The 19,149-nt window shown below is 42.9% G+C and overlaps 2 protein-coding genes across 3 annotated transcripts in view; both read right to left on the minus strand.

Annotated features, from left to right (window-relative positions):
• svopl (SVOP-like) overlaps positions 1 to 5,313 on the minus strand; it is an 88,235-nt gene extending 82,922 nt beyond the window's left edge. The window contains exon 1 of the mRNA XM_055650344.1: positions 5,151 to 5,313. The gene's annotated coding sequence lies outside the window, so the exon portion shown is untranslated. The remainder of the gene's footprint in view (positions 1 to 5,150) is intronic.
• A 7,798-nt stretch (positions 5,314 to 13,111) lies between these two features.
• LOC129706233 (V-type proton ATPase 116 kDa subunit a 4-like) overlaps positions 13,112 to 19,149 on the minus strand; it is a 55,433-nt gene continuing 49,395 nt past the window's right edge. For both annotated transcript variants that reach the window (XM_055650347.1, XM_055650346.1), the window contains exons 19-21: positions 18,531 to 18,648; positions 15,515 to 15,686; positions 13,112 to 13,559 (exon numbers count right to left, since the gene is read on the minus strand). In XM_055650347.1, coding sequence (XP_055506322.1) covers positions 13,466 to 13,559; positions 15,515 to 15,686; positions 18,531 to 18,648 — 384 coding nt within the window. In that variant the 3' untranslated portion in view covers positions 13,112 to 13,465. The remainder of the gene's footprint in view (positions 13,560 to 15,514; positions 15,687 to 18,530; positions 18,649 to 19,149) is intronic.

Raw genomic sequence — 19,149 nt, forward strand, 5'->3', positions numbered from 1 at the left:
GACGTTCATGGGCACATTCCCAGCGCTGGGGGCTGCCGACACCAGATAAAAGTGCCACACAAGTGAAGGTTTCTTTTTACCAAACTCACACCATTGGACATTTTCCAAATCAGACAAGGAAGACAGATTTGCAATTTGCCTTCTTGCCTTTTGCAGAACATCACAACTGCATTTTAAAAACAATGATGGCAATGTTATGGGCAACATTAACCGCGCACCATTAGATTCCAATAGTAAGCAACTGATGTCATGTAACAAGCTCCATTTCAATCACAACATTAGCCATGCAATGTCTACCAAAACATCTTCACCAGGACAGGACATCCCATGTTTAAATGTCTAATTCTTGATTCATACAGGTTTAAAAAATTATCTGAACAATGACCTGTTGTGTCACAGTTTAGCTCCGTTTATTGTTACGGGTACCAAGGTACAGTAAAAACTTTTGTAATGTGCTAACCAGTCAGCAGAAAGACTATACATGATTACAGATCAACCATCCACAGTGTACAGATACATGATAAAGGGAATAAAATTTATTGCAAGAAAAGTCCAGTAAAGTTCAATTAAGATGGTCTGAGGGACTCCAATGAGGTAGATAGTAGATCAGGACTGCTCTCTAGTTGTTAATAGGATGGTTCAGCTGCCCGATAACAGCTGGGAAGAAATTGTTGCTGAATTTTGAGGTGTGTGTTTTCACGCTTCTGCACCTCTTGCCTAATGGAAGAGGGGGGGGAAAGACAGAGCGACGGGGATGAGACTCATCCTTGATAATGTTGGTAGCCCTGCCAGGGCAGCGTGAAGAGCCATAGACTCAGGTTCAAACCCAACCTCAAGTGTGTCAATGTGGAGTTTGCACCTTCTCCCAGTGCATGTTCAAGGTCAAGTTCAAGTTTATTGTCATGTGTGGGTTTCCTCCAGGTGCTCCAGTTTCCTCTCATATTCCAAAGACGTGTGCGTTTGCAGGTTAATTGGCTTTTGTAAATTACAACATGTGCTCAAGGAGTGGATGAGGAAGTGAAACAACAAAGAACTTGTGTGAACGGGCGATCAGTTGCCAACATGTACCAAAGGGCCTGTTTCCAGACCGTATCATTCAATTCAATAGAACTAATGTGAACAGGTGATGGATGATTGGCATGGACTCAGTGGGCCAAAGGGCCTATTTCCAGGCTGCATCTCGAAACTAAACCCGACTAAATTATCAAATTACTGGCAGTTCACTTTTACCCGTTTCTAATGCCCGCAGACAACTTTTAGGTAGACATTTTTTGCTGCCGACAGTTCCTAGAGTTTGAAAGCAAAATGATGTTGCTATTAGTGTATTAGATAGACACAAAGTGCTGGAGTTACTCAGCTGGTCAGGCAGCATCTCTGGAGAAATGGATGGGTAATGTTTTGGGTCGGAACCCTCCTTCAGGCTTGCGATTAGTGATGTTGGCCGAGAGATTAATGTTGGCTGAATAACAGAGGAAAAACTCCTCTTTGTAGATTGAGGGTAAAGGATAGAAATTTAGAGTGAATCTGGGGAAGAGCCTTTTTCTGCCAGAAAGTGGCTGAAATATGGAAGACACTGAGTGAGTGGGTGGTAACGGCAGGTACTTCAACGGTTAAGAAGTATCTGGATGAACACTTGAAATTGTCCATGCTTAGAAGGTTATGAAATAAGTGCTAGTAAATGGGATTAGTCTAATTCGTGTTCCTGAGCTACTTTGTGATTATTGTGGCCTTGTCAAACGTAAGGGTTAGCACTACACGCTATGAATCCCAGCTGTGGAGACACTGGTATCATTGTCGGACATTGATCATTCTTTTTATCTGGATTAATAACTCATGTATTGTGTTTTTTTAAATATAATTTATGAAGCTTTTATAAGTGATATAATAAGTACATATTTATATGTACTTTATGATATTTTTTAATATGCAATGCATTTTTTAATGTAATGTTGCCCCTTGTCTGGACCTCGAGTCCATAATAAAGTTTATTATTATTATTATTATTACCTATAGAGGTCATGGCTATGGTGTTTCTCAGTGTTCCAGCCAGAGCATAGGGCTGCTTGTGAGAAATCACAGACCATCAAACAGTACAGTGGTGCAGTCAGCCACAGCTAACTCACAGCACCAGAGAACCAGTCCCACAATCAGCACCATTCAGGACAAATCAGCTCACTTGATTTGCATCTCATCAGTCATCCGAAACATCCATTCCCTCCGCTGCTAGCACATGGTAGCTGCAAGGCAAACCATCTACACAATGAACTGCAGTTCCTTGTCCTGGCTACCCCGGCAGAACATTCCAAAGTCAGCACTTCAAAGAGGGCAAGGGAAGCCCATCCTGCAGGTTCCTCTCCAAGTTGTACCCCATCCAGACATGGAAAAATATTGCTGTTCCTTCATCTCGAACAGAATCCTGGAACTCCCCATGTGACAGCACCTTCACCAGAAGAATAGCTGTGATTCAATGCAAGGCCCTCTCAAGAGCCTTGAGGAATAAGCAATGAATGCCAGCCTGCCAAGAGACACCAGTCCCCCTCACAAAATTAATTAAGAACAAAAATCTTGTTCTCTCACTGTACAGTGAATAGAGAACAATATGCAAGCCTACTCCACCGATTCCTGAGGCGATGAGCTTTCTTACGAGGACCATTTAATACAGATTGGATAATCCCCAATGGATACATCAAAATCTGCTTTCACATCAGTCCTGAGCCAGTTGCAATGAACTGGGAGTTGCACATTACATGTATTTGTAGGTGCGTTGCCTGGATCAACTATACAACAGATAAGAGCAGGAAGAGCCCAGGGATTTAGATGAGATTTTACCAATATGAACCTTCCAGGCTGGTGATGTGTACCATGGTCATGCCTTGGCAATGCCCAGGAACATTCTCAAAGGAGGGGCGCCCAGGGAATATAATCACTGGCGTTCCCCAATGTGAAAATCATACTAGTGTAGTGAAGGTGACACCAGATAGGAAGCCTGGAGTCAGATTTAGCTCTTAGGGCTAAAGGAATTAAGGGATACGAGGAAAAAGCAGGAATGGGGTACTGATTTTGTAGGAGCAGCCATGATCATATTAAATGGCGATGCTGGCTCGAAGAGCCGAATGGCCTACTCCTGCACCTATTTTCTATGTTTCACTCAATTGAATCGGCAATGAACGGTGCTTGACTGAGAAATGTTTGCAAACCAATTTACCCAAACGTATTCATTCCAGGTTAAATCAATTTTCAGCCACATGGTGCTGATGAAACTTGTGCAATGGGATGCAATTTCTAGGAATCAAGATGCTGAGAGAAATGACCAGAATTGAAAAGACCTGGGATTTTGTCCTTTCAGACTGAGAAGAGAAGAAATTGCTCAAGAGCACGAGGTTGTAGATCTTTGGAATTCTTTACAACAAGGTATTGGTGAAAAGTTATTAATTGCGATCAAATTAGCACCCCTCTCAAGAATGATTCCAGGAATGAGTGGGTTAGCATATGATGAGCTTTTGCCAGCATTGGGCCTCTATTCGCTGGATTTTAGAAGGTTGAGAGGGGACCTCATTGAAACTTGCAGAATAATGAAAGGCATTGATACAGTGGATGTGGAAAGGGTGTTTTCACTGGTGGGAGAGTCTAGGACCAGTAGTCATTGCCTCAGAATTAAAGGGCGCTCTTTTTGATGGTAGGTGAAGAGGAACTTCTTTAGTCAGAGGGTAGTTAATCTGTGGAACTCATTGCCACAGAGGGCTGTGGAGGCCAAGTCAGTGGATATTTAAGGCAAAGATAAACAAATTCTTTATTGCAACGGGCGTCAAGGTTTATGGGGAGAAGACAGGAAAATGGGATTAGGAGGCGGAGATCAGCCATGATTGAGTGGTGGAGGAGACTCGATGGGCCGAATGGCCTAATTCTACTCCTATAACGTGAACTCTCCACAGATGCTGCCTGACCTGCTGAGAATTAATGGCATTTTCAGGCAAGATTAATTAACGAGTCAGACAGCACAGAAACAGGCCTTTTAGTCAAACCCATCACTTGAACTAATCCTACATTTTCATTCTCCCCACATTGTCGTTTACTTACCGACCTCCAGATTCTTATCCGAGGGGCAATTTACAGTGGCCAATTAATCTACCAAGCCACGCATCTTTAGGATGTGGGAGAACACCGGAACATCCAAGGGAAACCTACGCCATCAAAGGGAGAATCTGCAAGCTCCACACAGACAACTCCCGGGATCAAGATCACAGCAGAGTTACTGGAGCTGTGAGGCAATGGCTGTAAGCTGGACCTTGAAGCAATAGAAAAAGGACAAGGCAGGGACATGGATGGCATTGGAGAATGTCTTTAAATGCTGGAAGTTATAGTTTCCCTACTCATGTTTCTCATTCTTATAGCCTTATACTTAGGATGAGATCTAGTGGGGTCTGAGCATAGGCATATGCTGGTCTAACCGGAAGGCTCACGTGATTGATGGGCCGAATGGCCTAATTCTGCTCCTGTGACTTATGAATTTATTATTGAGCTGAATGACCATCGAATATTGTATTGTATCTGAAATGCTAGATAAAGAGGTAGCCTTATGGACAAAGTATGAGGAGCAGCAGGAATGGTCAAAGGAGAAATTGCCATCAGCAGGATAACAACACAGGGAGCTTCATGGGCACTCAGCAAAATCAAATCACAACGTAGCAAAATTCAATCTGAATCTCACAGGATCAGGGCGAGGAGCACAAATTGTCACAGAACAGGGGAGTTTGATTGTAAAACAGGTCTAGGCGCTTTCCCGAGGGTTCACCCCTCTGAAGGATTTTCTGACGTCGACCTCTGTGACCGTGACCGAAATACCATCACGGCGAATGGGGACTCATAATGTTACCATCAATGCCAACCTCCATCACCTGCCTCATATAATTAGAGTAGAGGAAGTAAACCGACAGCTAAAGAGTTACAGCAGCTAAAAATATAAGAAGTAAATATCTTCCTCTTTACTAAAACTTGTTTCATGTTAAATCAGTGAAGGCATTTAAAAATATAGTTGTACTTAGACTTTCCTTCTCCGGTCTTGCAATAATAAATAAACTGCCAGACTCTCTCTACCAAATCCTAACACGGACTGATTAAAACTGTAGAAAGAAAGGGTTTCATAAACTTACCTTCCAGACACTTCAACACAGGGGTGCTCTGCGAATTTTTTTTTTTTTTGCTATATCGAACAAGGTAACGCGAAATTGGCGGGCGGGCGAGCGAGTTCCAATCCTTGGGTTACAAAGTCATTGCATTGTGCTCGTTTTGCTTTCAGGTGTAGAACCGGTAAACAGGTTGCACCTGTCAAACGACTTCCAAACCCGCCTTGAATTTCTTAAAGGGATTTACAGACCGCAAGCCAACGTCACCGAAGCGATGAGCTCCACTCTAGAAGGGCAACCTTGTTGAAAGCAATATTGCACTTCAACCTACTGCGTTCCTCATCCCCTTTAATGTGATGAGAACTGGGAGGTGGGAACGTATTTTGTGTGAAAGTAAGTCCCACCCCCAACATTTGTTTATATAAAGCGTTTATTTCTCATTCGTTCATCTTGCTAAAATGTTTCCAATTTGTAAATTCAGTTCATTCAATAGTTGAATTCAATAGCATCTTTCTAAGTTCAACAGCGGAGTTATTGCCAACTTAAATGCACCCCAGCGTTATTTAATGCGCTTTAAATTAAAATTAAATCGGGCGGCAAAAATAAAGATTTCGGTCTTTCAGTCGCTGCCCAAAATCATAAAAGTCCTTCAGCGAATTAGGCCATTTGGCCCATTTTATCCGTGCCAGTTGTAAAGGCTCGCCATTAATCCCACATCCCCACCCATTGTACATAATTTCCTTTCAAAATGTTTGTATTTGAATCTAAATTTGTTAAAATCTATTAGTTTATCTAGTTTTGGGAAATTGAATTGGATGGATTTCTCCATTGAGTGTTTTCTTTATTAAGAATCTGCACTCAATGATTTACTAATCACATTTTTGTAATTTGCCTTGTCATATCCAGTAGATCTGAGATAACTTGCAGGACAACATTCCTCACATTCCAAGGAGTCCAGATTGTTTAATTGTCTTATGTACTGAAAATGAACGATGACATTATTTTTAGCAGTAGCATAGCAGGCCTGTAAACACAGTTTCTCACAGTTCGCATTATAATTTTTTTTATTTTATGCGTGAAATGTTGAAGTTTTTATGTGCGATGCTCCGGTATTCCCTGGGAAACGTCTTCTCATTTTGCACTGTACAACTGTTGCTTTGCAAGATGACAATAAAGGATGAATAATGATAAACAAAAAAAATCAATAAACAAAAAACCCCAATATGAGTGAGTGCAAGTCCTTTGAGCAACCAAGACAGTTTGTGGTTCATAGTTTACTTAGTGCTTGTAGTGTACAATAGACTGATGTTTGTTGGGAAGAAGCTGTTCTTGAACCTGGAGACCATGGTTTTCAGGCTCCGATGCTTCTTCCAGATGGTAGGAGTGCAGTGAGAGCAATGCCAGGGTGGTGTGTGTCTTTGACGATGCTGGCTGCCTTTTTATGGCAGAGGCTCCTGGAGGTCCCTGTGATGGTGGGGAAGAGCCATGTGTATTTGAGATCATAATCTGATGTTTGGTTAATTCTGGTATTTTGCGCAGGGAGCCTTGGGTTTGGAAGCGATGAGAAGAACATCAGACAGTTTGGGAATTTCATAGGGAGGACCTGGCTTTGTCGGTAGAGATGGCGAACTGACCTTCGGATTGGGTGGTTCTGTAGGGAAAGCCATTAGAGGTGCAGTGCATGTTTAGCGGGAAGAGTGCGGAAACAAGGAACTGTAGATGCTGGTTTATACCAAAGGCAGACACAAAGTGCTGGAGTAACTCAGCGGGTCAGGCAGTATCTCTGGAGAAAAAGGATGGCTGATGTTTCAGGTCAATATCCTCTAGTCTCGGCGAATGTCCCTGATTTGGATCACAATAATTCTTGTTAATTAGTGATATCCAAGGGCCGGAACGATTGCTCATCTATTCTTACACCATAGAAGGAGGCCGATTAGTCCATCATGTCTAGGCCAGGTCTCAGAGTAATCTGTTTAAGAAGGAACTGCAGCTGCTGGAAAATTGAAGGTACACAAAAATGCTGGAGAAACTCAGCGGGTGCAGCAACATCTATGGAGCGAAGGAGATAGGCAACGTTTCGGCCCAAAACGTTGCCTATCTCCTTCGCTCCATAGATACTGCTGCACCCGCTGAGTTTCTCAGAGTAATCTGTTCTGTTTGCCCAGTAATTTACCAGGTTTGTTTCAAGTTAGGGAATTTAATGTTCAGTATTCATACCATTAGGTAGTAAGCTACCTAAGTGGATATGAGGTGTTGGTCTTCCAGTTTACTCTGGCAGTGGAGGAGACCAAGAAAAGAAAGGTCAATACGGGAATGGGAAGGGGAGTTAAAATGGTGAGCAATTGGACGTTCCAATCAGACTCAGAAATTAACCTCATTCTGCTGACTTTTTACTCTCTCCCGTGCAACTATTTCCCTTCTGGATTATCTCCTTACCTCCTTCGCGCGCCTTCCCCCCCCCCCCCCCCCCCCCCCGTACCTGATAGAGAGTCAGCCTTATCTGCTGGATCGCAGGCAACCACACCTGATTTCACTCTGATTCACTTTCTCTGGACAAAAGCCACATCTGTTCAAAACTCAGCATGGAGGAGAAGTCAATTCTATTCTCCTTTTCTCCAATTCCCTTCTTAACAAGTGCCTACAAAATGAAATCTTAGAGTTTTCTCATAGATTTGTACCACACTGAACCTTTCGACCCATCTCGTCGATGCCGGTTATAACGCCTACCTATACCAAACCCATTTGCCTGCATTAGGCTTGTATCCCACTACATCTTTCCTATTCCAGTTCCTGTCCAAACGCCTTTTAAATGTCGTATTTGTATCTGCCTCCAAGATCAAGAACACCAATTTAACTTCATTTGCTTTTTATTCTTTCATTTTTTACTCCCCCAACCCCTACCCTTGATCTTACTCTACCCTTTGTCGTCACAGCTCCTTTTACTTCCTTGTGTCTCTCTTTCTGATCATTCCAAGCTGATCTCTTGGACATTAGACTCACCACTACCCTTTCTACCCACCTCCTGATCATGTAGCTATCAATCCTGGCCTGCATGTAATCAAATATTATTAATAGCTGCGCTTTACTCCTTCCTGTGGCAGGGCTTGAATGCCATCACTTCATACAAGGCAAAATCAGGAGGCAGCTGGAATGTCAACAAAGCATCACTCCCTGACTAGCCCAATGTGTTCGACGCATGCTTTGATAGGGAGGCACATCAGTATTCTCCCTGAGTCCCCATTCACTGTGATGGTATTTTGGTCTTCCTTCCATCGAGGGGATTTATCGCAGTCACTGCCTCAAAAAGGCTGGCAGTATCATCAAAGACCCACACCATCCTGGCCACACACTCATCTCCCTGCTACCTTCAGGTAGAAGGTACAGGAGCCTGAAGACTGCAACAACCAGGTTCAGGAATAGCTACTTCCCCACAGCCATCAGGCTATTAAACCTGGCTCGGCCAAAACTCTGATTATTAATAACCCATTATCTGTTATTTGCACTTCATCAGTTTATTTATTCATGTGTGTATATATTTTTATTACGGTATATGGACACACTGATCTGTTTTGTAGTAAATGCCTACTATGTTCTGTGTGCTGAAGCAACGCAAGAATTTCATTGTCTTATCAGGGACACATGACAATAAACTCACTTGAACTTGAGTCAGGAAAGAGGGAAAATAGAAGTACAAAAAGGTACAGAACACGTTGGGGTGAACCAGCATCTGCAGTTCCTTACAACACAGCTGTCCAGAACTTCTTCTTTGGAACTCCCACTAGAAACCCTTCTGCCTCACTTCCTCTTTCCAAAAATGTGCACAGTTGTGGCCCTGTTATTTGAGAAAGAATATACTTATATCGATAGCAGATTAAAAAAAAAGATTTACCCAGCTAAATCTTGGGATGAGAGGATATTGGACCTTGAGTCACTCAAGAAATTAGATCTATATTATTTGGAGTTTAAATTAGTGATGTGTGATCTAATTGAAAATTGTTTCCACTTTGGGGGGCATCTGAAATGAGAACATAGCTACATGTGATGTGTAGGAACCCCTTCTCTGCAATTGTCTGTCCAAGAGGATATTGGAAATTGGATCATTGGAGGGGATTGATAACATTAATAGAGGAGGTCGATAAAAAGGGGGAACAGTAATGATCAGGAACTGAGGACAGGCGGAAACTGGCAAATTAAGGCATCTTTCCTATAACTATTTCTATTTCTAAGACTGGGGAGTGGTACATTGCTAATCAAGGTAGTGTGGAATTAGGGAAGAACCTGAAAATTAGAATGGAGGCGGCAGGGAGTGATGTTCCCACATACCTGCTATCCAATGTAGAAGAAATAATGGAGTCAAAGAAAAAGAGAAATGTAAGTGACCATGTTGATGACCAAATAAAACTTCTAGCAATGATGACCAAGCCAATCTGTTTAGAAACATAGAAAATAGGCGCAGGAGTAGGCCATTCGGCTCTTCAGGCCAGCACAGCCATTGAATATGATCATGGCTGATCATCCAAAATCAGTACCCCGTTCCTGCTTTCTCCCCATGTCCCTTGAATCTGTTAGCCCCAAGAGCTATATCTAGCTCTCTCTTGAATAGATCATTTACCATCTAAACCTAGCAGCATCGAACTGCAGATGCTGGTTTACACCAAAGATAGACACAAAGTGCTGGAGTAACTCAGCGGGTCAGGCAGCATATTTGGAGAAAAAGGTAATGAGTTTATGTAAAATTAGTTTATAGACCAAAGGCTGGTAAATGATTGCTATTAAAGGGAAGTATGGTTTTAAAATTCAAATAACAAAGGGATGAAGTCAGGATTTTTTTTACAAGCAAATTTCAAGAGCGACCACAAAGGAGGAAGTAAGCAAACATACAGTATCGATTGAGATGGGGAAGTGACACGGAAAAGGGATTAACTTTGACAGAACTAATGAGGCAGCATTCTACTATTCTTCAAATAGAGTGGAATATTAAATAACGGTTAATGAACATGGTTTGGTATCCATCACAAAATGCTACTCAAATAATTTAACAGCATGAAAAGCATCAGTCAAAATGCATTTGCTTAAAATTCAAAAAGCATATTTCAGAAACATAAGCATTATTTGTTAAGTAAATGTAGATCAAACAGTATTGCTGATTTGATCTGTGTCTGGTTTTGCAGCTGATGACCTGATCCATAATTGCAATGATTTTATTGGGAAAATATTGACACAATTTGTGCACACATATTCAAAAGCTTAAAGACTGAAAAATATAATTGTCGTATTAGTTGCGACTGAGCGCTTGCTGTTCAACAGAGGTTCCCCAGATTGATTCCTGGGTTGCAGCTTTGTTGTATGAGATTTTATCTTCTGTTCCCTAAGAATATCTTCATATTCATAAGCACTTTAGGTAAGTTTTCCAGATGCTACACAGAGTCTTCCCCAACCATTTAAAGAACCAACAGCAGCTTCATTTCATTCTGGAGCTTCGTTCCAATCAATATAGGTTTCATGATCACAATTACTGGAGTAACTCAGCGGGTCAGGCAGCATCTCTGGAGAAAAAGGAAGGGTCCGGACACTTCTCTAGTCCGAAGAAGGGCCCTGACCCTCCCCTTTTCTCCAAAGATGCTGCCTGACCCGCTGAGTTACTCCAACACTTGGTGTCTATCTTTGGTGTAATAATAATAATAATAATATCTTTTATTGTCATTGCACGTCAGTGCAACGAGATTCAGTATGCAGCTCCACCGATGTACAAGAAAAGTAAAATAAATAAATAAGCAAGCTGAGTGAGTGACCATCCGAGGGAGACTGTCCAGGGGGGTGGGTGGGGGGCACTCAGCAGGGCCGGTTCAGAGCCACTATAGCTCTTGGAATAAAGCTGTTTCTGAGTCTGGAGGTTCGGGCGTAGAAGGCCTTGTAACGTCTGCCGGAGGGAAGTAGTTCAAACAATCCGTTACAAGGGTGTGATGAGTCCTTATGGATGCTGACGGCCTTCCTGAGGCACCGTGTGTGGTAGATGCCCTCCAAGGCTGGTAGCTCTGTCCCAATGATTCTATGCGCTCTGTGGACGACGCGCTGAAGAGCTTTCCTCTCCACCTCCGTGCAGCTGAGATACCACACGGAGATGCCATACGTTAATAAACCAGCATCTGCAGTTTTGTGCTGCTAATGTAGGTTTAGATGGTAAATGATGCTGAACATTACAGTGACATGTAGCACAGGAGATTGTTTCTGTCGAGTCCGTTCGAGCAGGATTTTGGTGATACTTATCACGATGTTATAGATCATAAATCTGCAAATATGATGGCCAACAACATAAAATGTCATCTGGGTGAATGGTCTGATCCCACCACTGTTGATATTTTTATTGATTAATGGCTGTCGCTGCCTGACCCGCTGAGTTACTCCAACATTTTGTGTCATTGCAAAGTTATTCAGTTTGTTACTTTGGGCACGGAGAGGCAACTGTTGCCAGGAAACATTGGATGCACCTCGTTGTGTGTTCCAACTGGAATCCGGGCTGGCAGTTTGGTAGAAGGACAGAACCAGGAGTAACGTGAATACATTGAGACACAAAGTAAGTAATGGGAACCAGGCATTCCAATGGGAGGGGGAATGATCAGAAATGACCAACCTCAATAGTTTGACTATGGAGGCTGAATTTGGAACATGGAGATTATGGGTGTCCGTTAATTTGTGAGGGTTGCAACAGTGAGACCAAGGGATTAGAGGTGGGTGGGGGGGGGGGGGGGGGGGGGGGGGGGGGGGGAAACAAAACAATTGGTGCAGGGTAGGGTTGGAATCAATGAACTAAGGTGTTCAGTGGATATTTTTAAGGCAGAGATAGACAAATTCTTGATTAGAATAGGTGATAAGGCATATGGGGAGAAGTCAGGAAAATGGGATGAGGAGGCAGAGATCAGCCATGATTGAATGGCGGAGTAGACTCGATGGGCCGAATGGCCTAATTCTACTCCGATAATTTGTGAACTCGTGTTTCGGTCCCATAACGCCTGTGGGAAATTCTGTGCTTGGGTGTTCAGCACAAGACTGGTATTCTCTTGATTTAAAAACTAGTTTGGTGTACAAGGGCGATTCGCAGTTGCATTTCCAAAGTGATGCAAATAACCTGGAAATGTTTAATATCCCTTTTCACTCCCCACCTCCAAAATACCACTTTCACTTTAACTTGCGTAACATTGTTAAAAAACAGTGTTTGACAATTTTGTGTACCAAATCATGAGAGGAATAGATCGAGCACAGTGTCTCAAGCCCAGAGTAGAGGAATCAACAACTAGAGGACATTGGTTTAAAGTGAGGAAGGAAAGATATAATAGGAACATGAGGGGTAATATTTTCACTCCAAAGGTGGTGGGTGCATGGAAAGAGTTGCCGGAGGAGGTAGTTGAGGCAGGTACTATCACAATGTTTAAGAAACATTTGTACAGCTACATGGATGGGACGGGTTTAGAGGGGATATGGGCCAAATGCAGGCAGGTGGGACTAGTATAGATGAGACATGTGGGCAGGTTGGGACGGAGGGCCTGTTTTTACGCTGTATGACAATTAAGGGGCAGGAAACATCAAGCTGTAGGAAGTCTTAGAGGTGAAAGGTAGCATTAATAAAGCGTGAATATCTGGAAATTTAATCAAACAATGCTGCTTTGTTTTGAAAGAATCATTCTTTTTAGCTTAGAGATACAGCGCGGAAACAGGCCCTTTGGCCCATTGCCCCGACTAGCGATCCCCGCACATTAACACTATCCTATACACACTAGGGAAAATTTACATTTATACCAAGCCAATTAATATACAAACCTGCACGTCTTTGGAGTGTGGGAGGAAACCGAAGATCTTTTTCTATGTTTCTAATATTGGGGAGGGGGAGGGTGTGGTGGGGTGTCTCACATTGCTTCTGTTAGTTTTGTCATCATTGTGTCTTAACGACAAGAAATATTCATACAAATAACACAATCCTTAACACAAAGCTCATGCTAATCATTTTGAAATTAGATTTTAGTTTCTCAACCATGGAAAAATTAACATTTTATGTTGAAAATTAAATGAATATAAACACAATAAAACATAATATTTGACATAGTCATGCTCTATTATTTTCTTATAGCTTTCATCACCAATTACATTTCAACATCTGATTCCACTTCCATATTAGTAAGTCATGAAATGCTTGCAAAAAATTAAATTTCATGAATGATGTCTCTTCAGAATCAATTATTCCTATGTTAATAAGATCAATGGGTGATTTGGTTGATTTATAACCTTTTGAATCCATAGCTGATCCATTGTGTTCTTTGTACTAATGTATTTTATTCTGAGATGCCACTTTATTCATCCGGATTTCCATCCAGAATTGATTTGAAAGAGAACGGGTTAAACTTGTAGCCAGCTCCACTGTAGAACTTATTCTGAAACTCCACCCTAGAAAAGATGATAAAACAATGTCTAGTTTGATATAGTTTAGGATATCACAACTCATTGAAGATAATAAACTATGGAGCACGTACATATTGAATGCTCTTCAGATTTGGTCAACGTTGATATGCATTCCCGTGATATGCTTTCCAAATCAACAGAATTCAAATGCCAATAGCATCATTCACAGAGATGCAGCTGAACGACTGCTTCCCCCATCTCCATTCCCCCCACCCATCAGGTAAACTTCTTAGTACAGATATAATACCACCAAATAGATTAGCTGGTCAATTATCTAACTGCACTCTACAATTTTGGGGACCTTGTTACATCTAATTGGTTGCCACGCCCCATACATTATAACAGACTACATTTTAAAATGTTGTTTTTGTTTTAAGCTCTAACGGCCCAGTTTGTGAATGATGCCACCCAAATTCACTATTTAATTTCACCTGAAACCAAGTAAAATAAAAGTCAGGATACATTGGAAATGTGAATCTCCTATGTTTGTGGTTTGGAAATTGCATCAGTGACACCATATTACTGAAACAAATTACTGGGCAAAGATCCCACCAGGGTGCCTGGTTCTAAAGGACCGCCCACATTTGGGAGATTAATTATAACTTCTTCATGCCATTCCAAATCAATAACCAGGCGTATGGCCCAATGAAGATCGCAACTCCCAAACTTCAGAAGCTTCAGATTAGAACTCCAAGAACGCCAATTTTATGAATTAATTTGGATCGGATCGCCAATATCAGTTGAAAGAATCATTTTTCACATCATGTTCACATTTTCACAAAGAAAGATTACATTTAGCTAGGAAGATACTCAGATTCAGATTCAATTTTAATTGTCATTGTCAGTGTACAGTACAGAGACAACGAAATGCATTTAGCATCTCCCTGGAAGAGCGACATTCAAACGATTTTTCAATAATAAAAGTGATTACATTTAGCTGATTGGCAGTCACCAAGGTACGTTGTTTAGTAGAGTGACAGCCGCCGGAAAGAAGCTGTTCCTCGACCTTCTGGTTCGGCAACGGAGAGACCTGTAGCGCCTCCCGGATGGTAGGAGGGTAAACAGTCCATGGTTGGGGTGAGAGCAGTCCTTGGTGATGCTGAGCGCCCTCCGCAGACAGCGCTTGCCGAGATACTGCCGATTGCATGGACCTTTTTGTCTTTCATGAAAGGATGGATTCGGGATTGGTGGAATGGCTCAGCTAGAAAAGTCTTTGCCTCACAGCTCCAGTGGCCTGGGTTCAATCCTGACCTCCACTGCTGTGTGTGTGGTTGTTTGCACATTGTCCCTATGACCATTGGTCACGAAGGCATTCGGCACATTGACCTTCATGAGTTAAGGGCCTGTCTCACTTAGGCTATTTTTAGGTGGCTGTCATCGTCGTAGCATGTCACCAAAAACCGGCGACTGGACCCTCCTTCGACATAAAATTTGAAATAGAATCAAAACTTTAACAACAAAAAAAACAAAGTCAGCACCGGCGACAACCTACGTCAACCTGGCGACAACTACGACAGCACCTACGTCAGGAGAAGTCAAGCTACGCTCATTGGCGTCAAACCTACTGTCGCCAACTGTCTCCGAAAATGTTGAAAATCCAACGGCGTCTATGGGCGACTGAGGAGACTACTCACAACGATACAGGTAACACCCCGGCGACAGCCTAGTCACCTGTAGTTGCCTTAAAAATATCCTAAAGGGCCTGTCCCACTTGGGCGCCATTTGCGCGTCAATTACACAACATCATTTACGCGTCACGATGCACGGCGCATGCATGACGCGCGCCTGGCGTGCATTACGCGTGCATGGCGCCTGATGGCATAGGCCACCTGCGTGACGCGCAAATGACGCTCAAATGGGACATGCCCTTAAGTGGGACTGGCCCTTAGGGTATTGGGTATAACCTTCACAGTGTAACTAATGTGCATTGAGTTACTTACCAATGAAGACGTAGTGCGTGCAGAAAAGCAGACAGTCCTTCCATCACCAACAGAATGGCAACAGACAAGACGGCGAAGATTGCAAATATGATGAAGACTCCTATGAGGCCACCCCAGGAAACACTACTCAGCCCAATGTGCAGGACCATGCTCCAAAGCACTTCAGATAGCTCTGGAAAACAAGACAACTGTTCTGTTAGCTTTTAAACTAAGACGAGTGTCCTGATAGACCACTGAGACAAGCGATGTTCTAATTAGGGTTGCAAGATTTCAGGTTCCAAGATTTTAGTTTAACAGTTTTATAACTGTTGGCTAGTAAATATTATGTGCACGTTTGGCTGTGGGGTAGGTAATAACGAGTTATTATCACGTACCCCACAGCCAACAACGGACCATTGTGGGCTCTACATTTCCTTGATCAGCGAAGATAGACACAAAAAGCTGGAGTAACAGCGGGACAGGCAGCATCTCAGGAGAGAAGGAATGGGTGAGGCTAGTATTTTACGTCTATCTTCGGTGTAAACCACTACCTGCAGTTCCACCCTACACGTTTCCTTGATCAGTGTTGCTTTTTGCATATCTTTCATTCATGTATTCTATGTACCTTCTATAATCTCTCATTTCCCTTTCCCCTGACTCTCAGCCTCGACCCAAAACGTCACTTATTTCTTTTCTCCAGAGATTCTGCCTGTCCCGCTGAGTTACTGCAGCTTTTTGTGTCTATCTTCGGTGTAAGCCAGCATCTGCAGCCCCATCTTACACAAATATAATGTGCAGTTGCTTTCAGATACACAGCGTACCCTCTTCTCCAGTGCATTCTACAGAGACAGTAGTTCTAGGCTGCGGGAGCCCCAAGTCCACATGTATTATAAAATCAAGGCTGCAGTCAGCTTGCTCCGAGTCTCCTTATTAATGCAATATATTATTGGTGGGGACCTAAAGCAACAGTGTGGCAGATGGGCAAATGGAACCTGGTGTAGATGTTAATGTGGGCGTTTAGTAGATAGGACAGGCAGGATCAAGTCAGGAAGAGGGGAAAGTCAGAGAGACCTTTAATGCAGAAGCCACATGGATAAGGCAGAAGAACTCAGGGTGTGAATTGATGCATAGGACTGTGGGATATTATAGCCATAACAGAAACATGGTTGGGAGAGGGGCAACAGTGGCAGCTCAATGTTCTGGCACAAATGAGATGCAGGCAAGAGGGGAGTTAAATCTGTGATTATGGAGGACATCATGGCAGTTCTCAGATACTCTTTGGGAATCATCTAATGCCATAGGAGTGGAACTTCAATATGAGAAGGGGATGGTTACTTTGTTGGAGATGCATTACAGCCTCCTCCCAATAGTCAGTGGGAATCAGAGCAGCAAATATGCAAGGAAATCACAGATTAGCGCTAGAATTCAGAAGATTGAGGGGGGATCTTATAGAAACTTACAAAATTCTTAAGGGGTTGGACAGGCTAGATGCAGGAAGATTATTCCCGATGTTGGGGAAGTCCAGAACTAGGGGTCACAGTTTAAGGATAAGAGAGAAGTCTTTTAGGACCGTGATGAGAAAATCATTTTTTACACAGAGAATGGTGAATCTGTGGAATTCTCTGCCACAGAAGGTAGTTGAGGCCAGTTCATTGGCTATATTTAAGAGGGAGTTAGATGTGGCCCTTGTGGCTAAAGGGATCAGGGGGTATGGAGAGAAGGCAGGGATGGGATACAGAGTTGGATGATCAGCCATGATCATATCAAATGGCAGTGCAGGCTCGAAGGGCCGAATGGCCTACTCCTGCACCTATTTTCTATGTTTCTATGTCTATGTTTCTATTACTGTAAAAATAATAGGCTCATAATAGGAGGTAATTTTAAACTTCCCTCGTATTGACTGGGAATCCCATTGTGCAAAGGAAATGGACGGGTGGAATTTCTTAACTGTGTTCAGGAACGCTTTCTTAAACAATAGTTAGAGGGCCCTGCTAGAGAAGGCACACATATATGGTATCAGAAGCTGACATCAGTTCAAGTGGATCCCCTGCAGAAAGTCAGGAAGACACATAAAAGAGAAATTGAGAGAGCAAGAAGAGGCTTTAGATAGTTCTGGCAGACCAGGCCAAAGGAAAATCCTATGAGATTCTACAGGTATATTCATAGCAAATAGACAATAATGAAGAGAATAGACCCGAGTTCTGGTTGTCCTGCTCTCAAGAGGATGTCATTAAGCTGGAAAGGGTACAGATAAAGATTCATTAAGTTACCAGCGCTCAAGGGATTGAGTTATAAGGAAAGGTTGGATAGGCTGGGACTTTTTTCCTCTTGAGGTGTAAGGGGGGGGGGGGGGGGGGGGGGGGGGAGATATACATTACTCAGACCCTGAGTCGGGGAATCGAGAACCAGAGGAAACCAGTAGGCTTAAAGACGATTTAATAAGAACCCGAGGGCCAACTTGTTCACTCAGAGGGTAGTGGGTATATGGAACAAGCTGCCGGAGGGGGTACTATAACAATATTTAAAAAACATTCGGACAGGTACATGGATAGGAAAGGTCTAAAGGCATAGGGGAGGATGTGGATGGGGCATCAGAGTCAGCATGGGCAGTCACGGTGGCGCAGCGGTGGAGTTGCTGCCTTACAGCAAAATGCAGCACCGGAGACCTGGGTTCGATCCCGACTACGGGCACCGTCTGCACGGAGTTTGTACCTGACCTACATGGGTTTTCTCCGAGATCTTCAGTTTCCTCCCACATTCCAAAGACGTGCAGGTTTGTAGGTAAATTGGTTGATAAATGTAAAAAAATTGTCCAGTATAAAATTGTCCAACTTCCAGTATAGTCCCTGGTGGACTCATGTTGTATTACACCATGACCCTAGTATGTAATTGTGGGGCAGGATGTTCTTGATGTTACAGAAAGCTTTACCGGCATCTCCATATTATTCACATTCACTGTCCAACAAGTTCGTTCATTCATTGCCATGAGTTGTCCACCCACCCATCACTTCCATGAGGCCCAAAGACGATTGCTTACCTGCGTGAGCTAAACTTAGAGCCCAGAGCCGGAGATAGGAGGCAGTGTTGGAGATGCATCCGAGGCAGTACTCGATAGTGTGGATTGCTTGGTGCACAAAGATATCACCAAAGTCAAACTGAAACAATGCAAGAGAAATGAAAATGAAAGCCAGCCATTGTAAAACCCTTCTGGTTGAACACAACACACATGCAATTCCAGCCCCGCGGTACAGGCAGTGAGTAACTGAACCATTCCAGGTTTAACTCCCAGCCTCTGCTGACGGACCTGATGTCAGGTGCTCCGGGAGCAGGGCTGACAAAGATGGGGATACATTTGGAGTTTAGAGATCTGCTTCACACTGAGAATCGCAATGAATAAGTATTACACCATAAGACACATTTGAGAAAACAAAAAGGTTTTAAAATCCTTCAGGTTCTCATCATCAATGATCAGACAGAGCATTAAAAGCAAGCCAGTGCCTGTGCACACATTCACATAGCAACAAGACTACATAGACCACTGTTGCATTAACTCCCCACTTTACATAATGAAAAAGATTACTTGTGTAGACTTTAGACTTGAGATACATTGGGGTCCACTTCGACCAGCGATCACCTCGTACACGAGCACTATCCTA

Source organism: Leucoraja erinacea, chromosome 19, assembly GCF_028641065.1.
Source record: "Leucoraja erinacea ecotype New England chromosome 19, Leri_hhj_1, whole genome shotgun sequence".
NCBI lineage: Eukaryota > Metazoa > Chordata > Chondrichthyes > Rajiformes > Rajidae > Leucoraja > Leucoraja erinaceus.